We start from the raw sequence: 11,115 nt of genomic DNA, 5'->3' as shown, positions 1-11,115 counted from the left end.
GTGACCTTACTTGGAAACACAGTATTTATAGATGTAATCAAGTTCAGATGAGGCCTTTTGGGTGGGTTTTAAGACACTGAAATTATGTGCTTTAGAGAACAGAAGACAGCCACAGAGGAGGAAGATAACCATGTGACCACAAAAACAGTTGCCAGAGCGAAACATTATTCTGTCTTCGAAGGAATGACTCTGAATGTTGCCAACCCCCAAAGGTAGAAGAGGCAAGGAAGAAATCCTTCATGCTTGGTTCATGCTTGGATTTGGGCCTCCAGAAGCATTTGAAAATTAAGTTACCTTGTTTTAAACCACCCAATTCTACAACTTTGTCACTGCAGCCTTAGAATCTTATTCATTTACATGTTGTGTATTATCAGGTTGACCCTCACTGGCCAACTTGAGTGTCAGAGGCTAGGGCACAGGAAGCCCCGAAGTAGTTACCACTTGATACTTGGTAGATAGAGTGTCTTTATCTCTCACTTAAGGTGTGAAAATGAAATGAGAGCCCAAGAAAGATACGGCCGAATGCAAGGTTCTATGGAGGAAGCTCTGAATTCTATGTAAATAGGATCCATTAAAATTATTATTTTACATAAATTCTGTGAAATTAAGGAAAGGAGTCCTGACAGGAAGTTGAGACCCAAATGACATGCTTAGCGTAAACTTATTTTTCTTGGTGAGCAGTAGATCTTTTGTGTTGTTGCTTGATGTATGTTTGTTATCTTTCATAGGCCAATGTCCACTGTCCGATACATTGGAAAGTCTATTATACGCAAGATACTTGCCTGCTTATTTTGATGGCAAACTTGGCTCGAGTTTTAAAATAGTCTTTCAGAGTCTGGATATACTATTGCTTTATGGTAAGATTTAAGAAAAATCCTATCTTCCTAGCATCCTCCTCCACCCCCCCTTTTTTGTTTCTTTTGTAACAGTTTGCTTATAATATTGGTTGCCTAAGATAACCGTTGTGTGAGCTAAAATCAAATATGTATTTAATGATGATCCCTTGCAATCCCTTAGTGCTTGGTTATTTGCTACGTATTTTAAAATACATAATATAAATTTAATTCTTCAAATAACAATGTTTTAAAATACTGCTTGAGAAAAGAAAAAGTTGGAACTAATCAAACTGAAGTGTCCAACCCAGAGTCCCAGCCACTTAAGAATGGGGTAAATCTTGGATAATTCTGGGAGCTAATTGATTTATTGGTAGAAATCTGGTGCAAACCAGTACTGCTCAAAGTCTTCTAAACTTGTTCTCTTGGGAAATATTCTGTGCAAACAGTTGTGTCTTCTTGGAATTGCATAGCAGACACAGTGCCTGAAATTCAGAGGTTCCCCTACCGTTCTTTCCCTCCCCTCATCTTTTTCCTCCTCTCTCTCACTTCCATTTTCCCTTCCTTTCCTTTTTTCAAGATCCAAGACTGGAGGACATGAACAGCAGATCGTGTTTCTTTGAGATTTCTCTGTTTCTGAAAAGAGATCTACAGAGCTGGCCTGTTAATTGTTTCCTGCAGATTCTAGAATCCCAGCAAGAAAGGAAATCATGCAGTTACTTAACCCAAAAGCTTTACAAAAAAAATGAAGAAAAACAAATAACCACAAGGATTCCAGTGATGGTCCTAGGAAAGGCTGGCTTAAAATCTCAGAAGGGAAGGGAGGGACTTTGTTCCAGACACCCTTGGCTTCTCTGGTTTGTCTTCCCTCAGCCTCTGTACCCAGTGCTGTTGTGTTTTCTGAAAATCAGCAAGTAAGATCACAAGCGGGCTTTTCTTTTTTCATTCTCTCCCATAAAGAAAGCTTTATCACGTGTGGCCTTAAACTTGCAGCAAATTGCAAAGAAATGGCTCAAAGGCTTCAGCTCCTTCTGTGCCCCAGGAGCCGAGATGCACGTCAGTGGCCTTGCCAGCGTGGCCAACACTCTGCAGACTGCCAGAGAAAAGAGGCCAGTTGGAAAGACGAAAAAGAAGAGCTTGTCCAGCAGGGAGACCATGCCCTTCCTCTTTTCTCCCTCCTAATTTGCACTTGTCTGTGTCTGCCCAGGCTGTGCCCACCTGCAAACGTTGCTCAAAACTGCTGTGGAATATACCTCAGTTTCCTCTTTGAGTCTGTATTCGTGGGGTGCAGTCTCTTGCTGTTCACACTGAGAGGAACTGGCTGTCCTTGGTCTCCACCTCCGGGTAAGATCTGGTTCTGTTCTTCTGTATTTTGTGACTGTCACATCAGATTGTCTCAGGAGAGATGCTCATAAAGCCTATCTTGGCAACAGTTGTGTTTGATCCAGAGCACCTCTCCGAGGAAGTGGTTGGGCCCCAGTGAGACCGGTGTAAATCACAGATGATCCTGGTTGAAGAAATCTGGTAAACTTACATCTATGTTCCAATTTTGACTCTGGCATTTACGGTTTGAATGCCTTTCAATACTCCACTTCTACTGAGCTATATCATGTTTCAAAATGGGAGTTTAAATGTTAAAGTTACTGGATTCTTGCAAGGATTAGAAACTCTTGCCACAAAACAGCTAGCGATTAAATCTGAATCTGACACAAATAATTATCTGTGTTAGCTGTGGGTGTGTTGGAGGACGGGATCACACATTCTGGCAATACCCAAGAGATGGTCATTTTTTTGACTCTGTGAATGAGGGATGCTGCTGCCCAGGAGCATCATCCAGCATCATCCAGCTGGTCCAGCTGTTTTCCTCTGTTCTGTGTCTAAGAGAAGGGAAGGGTGACCTTAGATGCCTCCTGACTTTATCTGTTACTGCCCTTGGACATAGACTGCTCCAGAGTGTCTGTGTCCTTGTTCCAGAGCAGAGGGGTCAAGTGCTCCTGCAGATCCCAGGGCACCTGTGCGCTCCATGTGTATTCATAAATTTATTCCTGGACATGAATCTGCAATGGCGTCAGAAGACTTTATGGCAAAGTACATGCAATAGTTTGTTGGACATTTAGGTCACTTGATTATTTTGGTATTTTATAGTACTGGCCCTTAGATCTCTCTAGGAATTCTGTTCAAAGTACTCAGTACTTTGTTAAGAAAACTGTTTGTCATTGCGTGAGCCACTTTCTTAATTCCCTTTTCATCTTCTGGTTATTCAGTGGATGTGTGAAGTTGGCTGTCGGTGTCAGATACTGGAAAAGAAGAATCTGTTCTAAATTCTTCAGGGTGTTTTTAAAATCAGAAACATGTATAATTTTGAGCTATCAATTAATTAATATCAATTATCAAATTTTTACAATAATCCTACCTATATTAACTAATGACTTAGGATTTTTTTTTTTAACTCATGGGCCTGCTTTTGAATTTACCTGTATACGTTCATCTGTATGAGATTTGTTTATCAAGATAATTTTTGTCAAGTGAATAGTTCTTTCTCTTTGCTTAGTATTTTTCTTGAAAAGGTGTCCTTGGATCACACACCCTTACTAAATCATCTATCCCCCATATTGAGTTTAAGATTTGTAGAATGTTTTTCTTCGTATATTTCTAGCTTTTTTTTTCTGCTCCAGTTAATGTAAATACAGGTAATTAATGTCTTAGAGTTATTTCTACAAATTATAAATTTTTGTATCTTAGGTATCTTAGGCTTCTAAGGATGTTTTTATCTCATTAACATTTCACCCTTTGTCTTTTCCTAATTACAATTAGCAACTCTCTGTTTCATTTAGATTTTTAGCTTTTGCTTACTTTTCTTTGTCCATTTAAAAAAACTCCATGTTTTTAAAAGCTGGGCCTTTTTGTCCCATTCTTTCTCTTATCATTTTGTAAATCTCTGAAAGAAAGAGCTCAATCTTTAAACTGCTTAATACCTCTGATTTTAATTTACGTATCACAGTAAATTGTGTCATTGTTACCTCATTTTCTAATTTGGATATGAGGGTCAGGGTATATTAAAATTTTGCACATGTACAAGGTGGTGTTTCCATACATACGCGAAATTATAATCCTAGTGTCATTTCTGTAGTTATAACAAGAATGTAGATATCTGTTAATGAGCAATTATTAATCAGAGGACATTAAGATATCTGAAAGTTGCTCGTTTTTTAATCCTTTTATTTACATTAGCTTGTCAGGTGAATTTAAACCTTGTGGAATTCTGAAAAAGTGAGGGCATGTAAACGTTGATCTAACCATGGAGAATATAGCTCCAGAATGTGTGATAGTGGCCAGGATGGAGTCAAGGGCAGAAAATTCAGTGTGTGGAAATGTGACTGTCTTTCTTACTGTAAGACACACTAATGACTCAACTTGTCTCTGAGTTAAATCCAAGCCTGATACACAACCTGACTGCTGCTTTGTTTCTCAAACCAAAATTATATGAAAACTAGATCCCTCGTGTTGTTGCTGTGTGTGAAATTGTACTGTGGCTGCAGCTGAGTCTATGATGAATGTCACCTTTTCATTCTGCCAAGCAGAAGGTTTAAAAAGCTCTGGAGACTCAATTCTAATGAATCAATATGGAAGTGGATGAATTCCTCTTCTTCCTTTCCTTTCCTAGTTTAAACTGGCAAGACCACAAAGTTAGAAAAATTCTACCTCATTTTTATTCCAAAGACAACATTTAAATGTATTGTTTGCCATAATGAGGCTTAAACTTGGAGTGATAGAAAAAGAATGCTGGCTGCAGAGTCCCAGTAGCAGGATTAATTCATCAGATATCCTGCTTGATTTTAATTGAAAATTTTTGCCAACTTATTGTGGTAACAAAAGTAGCTTCACTTTAAATTTTAACTATAGAGTTGGAACCCACTGTGAAATAAAGACAGGATTTAAGAAATTGTATAGATGTTGTCTAATTTTTTTTCTTCCTTTTAAAATCAACCTTGACAGCTCCAAAGAACATTTTCATAATGGACACTTCATCCAAAGAAAATATCCAGTTATTCTGCAAGGCATCAGGACAACCTGTTGGAAGTCTTTCTTTTGAGACAGAATTTTCCTCCTCTAAGGAAAAACAAGCATGCTGTGGTGAGCTAAAGGTAGAGCGGAAAAGAATTAGGCTGTATTGATGCTCTTGCCTTTCTGTTCAGCTCCTGGTTTTCAAGTAGCGTGGTAAAGGACTAGCTTGCCTTTAAAATGGTGTTCTTTGTGGCTCTAATCTTTTTATACTATACATATACCTTTCTATACTATAAATACTGTGTATATGATGTATTGAATATATGTGCAAATACTTTATAGTGATATATACATATGCATGCTAACTTTCCCCTTAGCTACTCCATCACAGACCCCCTGCCTTTCCAACTATGCAACGTGTATTTTTGAAAATGTTTTACATTGTGGAAGTATTTTAGTTTGCATTTGACACGTGTGAATTGGAACACTAGGAGCTGTATGTACTGACACCTGTTCAGTCTATCGTGTTATAACACATCATGAGTGGTAGAGTTGTTTATGATGCTCCCTTGTTTCCCTTTATATTGACAGGCCCTTCCTCTCTTTGCCTTAAAACACTCTAATCTTTTTCAAAGTTATGTTCCTTGGAATGCCTTCTGGTGAAAGAGAACAGAAGGTGAAGTAGGGAAGTCAGCGTTCATGCTGAATGTAAACCAACACACATTCGAAATTCTAGGAGGAGCATTTGAATTTTGGGGAATTTTACAGAAGCTCCAGGCTGAAGGAAATCTGTAAAAGTCTTTGAATTAAGTCATCGCTGATAGTAAAATTGATGTTATTCACTGTTTTAGTTTACATCTTACCTGTCCATTTGATAAGTAAGTTTATAGTGTTTTTTCTTTTTTCTCAAAATTGCAGTCAGGCTACACATGATCTGTCATTTTTCCAGATGTTCCTGGGAGCCTTGTCTTTTGTTTACTTTGCAAAAGCGTTGGCAGAAGGCTACCTGAAGAGCACCATCACTCAGATTGAGAGGAGGTTTGATATCCCCTCTTCACTGGTGGGAGTGATTGATGGTAGTTTTGAAATTGGTAAGTGGCACAGATGACTGACTTTATGTTTAATCCCATTTATTCTAGGCGTGGCTGAATGACACCATCTCTGTGGGCTCTTTTCTCATGGCATCCAACTCGTGAAGCCTTCTTTGGTCACAGAATTTGCCAAACTTTGTGCTGTTGTGGAGGTGATTGCCTTCTCAGCACAACTGGCAATAAACGCAGTGCCCCATGTGGTCACTGTTGAATGACATTCGTGCAATTCAGGGCTCCCTATCAGAGCGATTGACTTTCCCGGAAGAGTATTGTACCATATGCTAATGGCTACTTTGAGTCATAAGTGTACAAGTGTATTTATAGAAGAATGATATATGCTGGGAGTACTGTGGTTTAAATGATGTGAAAGAACCCAAATGAGCCCTCCAAGGTTATCCCACAGCGGCTGGTGCTGCATTGCACGGGGCTAAGCAGCAGACCATGGAGGATGTCCCAAGTTCATGGGCTGCATCACCATCCAGGAGATCCTAATGGAATTTCTGCCTCCCAGCTTTAACCTGATTGAGCTCTGAATGATGTAACCATTTTTAGGGAATCAATCATCAGAATGACAATTTCTTATTCTCTTTCTCTTTCTGCCACTCCCTCCCTCCCTCTCTCCTCCTCTCCCTCTCTCTCACTCACTCTTTTTCTCTTTTTCTCTCTCACTCACTCACTCACTCACTCACACTTTCTCTCTTTCTTTAATGATCTGCCTTACAATAAGTGAACATGCTTAGGAAGTTTTGACTTCAGTGATTAACAATCCAACCCTAAAGAGAGTTTTAGGGCTTGGTGGTGTGGAAAGACAAGAAAATGGATTCTGTTAACAATAACAATGGCAAAGAGCAAATAGTCAACATTTTGCTCTCAAGTAGCATTTGTTAGAAATTGACTGTAGATTCCCCTTTAAAAAAGTGACTTGGGTCACTGTTCTGGAAATAGTTTTAAGACTGTAATCCTAGTTAGTCTGTGAGAACTGATGTGCTAAGAGGCTTTAGTTCTTTGTGTAAGTAAACAAAGTAACGCCCTCTGCAATCTTTAATGCCTGTTGGAACTCAGATACTTGCTCAAGTCAAATCTTGTTCCCATTTCAAATTTACCTGATGAATTTGCAGAATGAGTAAGAAACAGTTTTAGCTTTTTGATATTTTTTTATCTTGTATGCTTCATTTTTGGCTCTAAATATTACATAAAAAGGTGAGAATAGATAGGTCACCTTTTACCTTCAAAATTTTGCTTCCAAAATCCATCAGTGAACCAGCCTGCCAAAATGAGATCTATAATTTGAGTGTCAGACAGTTCCCACACAATGCTGGATGATCTTGCGTGAAGGGAGGGGTAAGATTTTACGTTGCTCATAAGATATCAGATAACGTAGATGATATCGGTCAGTGGATTGCAAGATTGATCAGTTGTGTTACAAGCTTCAGCCATTTCTGAGTGCATTACTCCCTGATACAATCTTGTAGCTATGCCTAGGTAGTTGATTTATTCCTTATGTCTTTCCTACTAATGACCATAAACTGAAGAAAGGACCCTGGGGATTCACCTATATCATAGGATGCAATTTGTTAAGGAGAAGCTGTTGTGGATGAAAAGAATAAAGCAAATTTGCAGCAAGAACCAGATATGAGCAGAGAGAATTAGATGTCAAGTGACACTTGGATTTTTCCCCCTTAATTCAGACTATGGTGTAAAAACATTTGAAAGTTAAAGAGACTTAGAAATAGTCTTCTATGAAGCTTTTCTTGGATTCCTACATCCCAATACAGCTTAAGAGTATCTGCATGTGATGAAAAGCTCGGAGTTTTAAGGGTCAGTGTTTTGGTATAATGCATTAGGCTGCCTGCAATGCCAGCTTCTCCTATAAGCTCTGGTTCAGCTCCATAATGATGCGCTTGGGGCAGCAGGGGAGGTGGTCCAGATGCCTGGGCCCCTGCATCAGTGTGGGAGACCTGGATGGAGCTCCTGGCTCATGCTTGGCTTTGGTCTGGCCCAGCACCAGCTGTGGTGGCCATTTGAGGAGTGTACCCAGGGGCAGAATATCCCTGTCTCTCTCTTGTTACTCCTCTTTTTCTGTAGCTCTGTTGTTCAAATAAAGAAAAATAAATCTTAACCAAAGAATTGTTAGTTTTCATTAAAAGTAGCCAAGATAGGATTCTAGATTCATAAGCATTATTCTGAGTTATTCTCAAGATAGTAACTATTTTATAAGACTATATGCCCTAAAATAGTTTATGGTTTTCTCAGTTGCTTTCAAATATCATAGATATTCTGATGTTATTTACATGTATCTCAGATAAGTGAGGCTCCTCACCGTAATTTTTAAAAAAAGGTTTTTTTAGATTTTTTAAAATAAAAGATTTATCCATTTTTATTTGAAAGACGGATTTACAGAGAAGAGAGATAAAGAAAGATATTCTATTTGCTGGTTCATTCTCCAAATGGCTACAGTGGCTGGAGCTGAGCTAATCCAAAACCAAGAGTCTAGAGTTTCTGGGTCTCCCATGTGGGTTCAGGGGCTCAAGAATAAGGCCATCCTGTGCTGCTTTCCCAGACCACAGACAGGGAGCTGAATCCAAAATGAAGCAGTCATGACCTGAGCTAGTGCCCATACTGGGTGCCAGTGCTGCAGGCAGAGGATTATTCTATTATAGCACCACTTGCACCCCAGATCTGTCATTTCTCGTTCTTATTTCATTGGCAGCGCCATTATGTCAAATATAGGCAATGATGATAAGCAAGTTTCTCTTGTATCTGACTAAATGTAAATGCTTTGAAATTTTTTCACTATTGAGCAGCACATATGCTTGCTGCATGATTTTGTTAATATACATTAAAATTGGTTTCCTCAGATTTTGGTTTCTATTCATAAATGACTAATTGTATTGAGTGTTTTTAAGATACACATGAGGTTATTTGCCAGATTTACAGTGACTTGGTATGTTATTGTTTTGTTCTGTTTTTGTTTTTTGGTGATACCCTTGTGCCTTCTGCTTGGGTGAAGTATTTTTTTATATAAACTATACGGCTTGATATTTCTTAGTTAAGGATTTTCACATTTATCTTTATAATTAAGCCTTAGCTGTAATTGCTTTTTCTTATGTTTTTCTTATCCTCTTTTGGCTCCAATGGCTCATTAATACACACACACATACACACACACACACACACATTGTATGCACACTATATACATAGAGTGCATATTTATATTTATTCAAAAAAGATACTGTTCTTTCAAGTTTTTTAAAATTTTATTTGAATTATAGATAGATAGAAGATGGATCATATAGACATAGATGTAGAAGAGAAAGATACATGGAATGTTATCTACTGGTTTATTTCACAATCACCCACAGCAGTGTGAGCTTGGCCAGAGTAAAGCCCAGGAACTGGACTTCAACCCAGGTCTCCTGCAAGGGTGGTGGGAACCCAAGAGCTTGTCATCTCCCAGGTATCGAATTACCAGGAAGCTTGAAAGGAAAGAAGCTTGAATTCAAACTTATGCACTTCTATATGAGATGTGAGAACCCCAAGTAATATCTTAAATGCCACACTGAACATCCACCACTGCTTGTTTGAAAGATGAATTTATGGAAGTCTCTGGGCTTGTGCTAGTAGGTGTGGAGGCAATTCTGATAGCCAATTTTATTATTATTATTAATCACCATTAAATTTCCAAGTCTGCCTCTTAAGAATTCACAGAGGATGCTGCGTAAAGGAAGCAAAACTTGTGCAGATGCTCTAGATGTTGAAATTGTATCATCTTCTATTTGAAATATTCACTAAATAGCAGAGTAGTATAATGTAAGTATGAGGCCTTTGTTGAGAGATGTTGATGGGAGGGGATTACTTGTAACCTGAAATTCAGCTTTCACTTTGTTTAGCTTTTTTACCATAGACATGCCCAAAAAGTGCAGACATAGTTATCAGCGTAATGTGATACAGAATAGCTTCTTCTGAATGGTTGAATGTGAAAAGGAATGCCTTATGTTCAATGTTTAAAGATATGAACATTAAGAAGAGCTTAATTCTTCCTGTAGCCTAAAAGCAGGCCACTTTTCCCAGTATCTTTACTGTTATTCTCAAGGGTTTTAAAATTACTGTTTTTTTTTTCCCAAAAGACTAAAGCTGGCTGCATGACTAAACAGTAGGAAATTTGATGATCACTTACAGATGTAAGGAGGTGCATTTTTGCTAGGAAACAGAAGCTTAAGAACTTCAAAGCAAGGCCACCCATCAGTTGTCAGGAATTCATTAAATCTAGATAGCAATCCATTTCTTAAAAACAATGAGTCCCAAATAAAAATATTTAAAACATTAAATTCCCTTACAATCTGAAACCCTATACCATGTTTATCTACATGTGTTCCAGAAAGGAACCTCATCAATTCACTTGAGCTAGGATTAGAAATGCAAATTTGTTGGCTTACTCCCAGATCCGTGGAATCAGAAACTTTTGGGATCTGCCAAGAATCTGTGTTTTTAACAAGTGTCCATTTCCCCCACAACTTCCTTCCAGTAATTTTTATGCACAGCAAAGCGTGAGAAATTTTCCTTGAAGCTTATTTATACAGTCATTACTATCATCAGCTAAAACTAATTTATTACATGCTTCACTGGAAACATTTTGGGAAGACATAATTCCAACTCTTAAAAATCCCATGCTCTGAAAAACGATTTTTCAGCAAAGGGATGGCATATCGTATGGAGATTTTGCATTTCATAAAATTTGTACTGTAGGTGCACATTGAGGTTATCTAATGGACACATTGACACCTGATGTGTATGTGGTGTCAAATTCTGTTTCAGTCCTTTTTGTTAAAAAAAAAAAATCCATCGGCACATTGCGAATAACCATTTGTGTAAATATGAATTTCATCTGATTTCATTCAAGACAAAGTACAGTTATGTCTGTTCTTTTTTATAGGCTACCAACTAGGGGGAAGAGTATGCAATGTATAATTCAAAAGCGACCTAGTAGGAATTTTAATGGCAAAATTTAATGAATAAAGAATAGTGATGGATTTCCTTGCAAAAACTCTAAGTCAAATCTAAGAGAATAAGGCAATTGGTTGTTATAAAAATGTGGTGTATATAATACTTTCTATCTTGTAAAATATATAAATGTACTTATGTATGCAATATACATTGTATATATTTTATATAAAATATATATAAAT

General features: G+C 37.8%; 1 protein-coding gene across 1 annotated transcript in view; it reads left to right on the top strand.

Annotated features, from left to right (window-relative positions):
• Positions 1-736: 736 nt before the first annotated feature.
• The window catches only part of SLCO1C1 (solute carrier organic anion transporter family member 1C1), a 32,774-nt gene continuing 22,395 nt past the window's right edge, over positions 737-11,115 (top strand). Inside the window, exons 1-5 of the mRNA XM_058655657.1 lie at positions 737-857; positions 2,041-2,192; positions 2,300-2,357; positions 4,830-4,978; positions 5,788-5,929. Of these exons, the coding sequence (XP_058511640.1) occupies positions 4,850-4,978; positions 5,788-5,929 (271 nt within the window). The 5' untranslated portion in view covers positions 737-857; positions 2,041-2,192; positions 2,300-2,357; positions 4,830-4,849. The remainder of the gene's footprint in view (positions 858-2,040; positions 2,193-2,299; positions 2,358-4,829; positions 4,979-5,787; positions 5,930-11,115) is intronic.

The sequence above is a fragment of the Ochotona princeps genome, chromosome 27 (genome assembly GCF_030435755.1).
Source record: "Ochotona princeps isolate mOchPri1 chromosome 27, mOchPri1.hap1, whole genome shotgun sequence".
NCBI classification, from domain to species: Eukaryota; Metazoa; Chordata; class Mammalia; order Lagomorpha; family Ochotonidae; genus Ochotona; species Ochotona princeps.
This window is presented reverse-complemented; position numbering and strand designations above follow the sequence as displayed.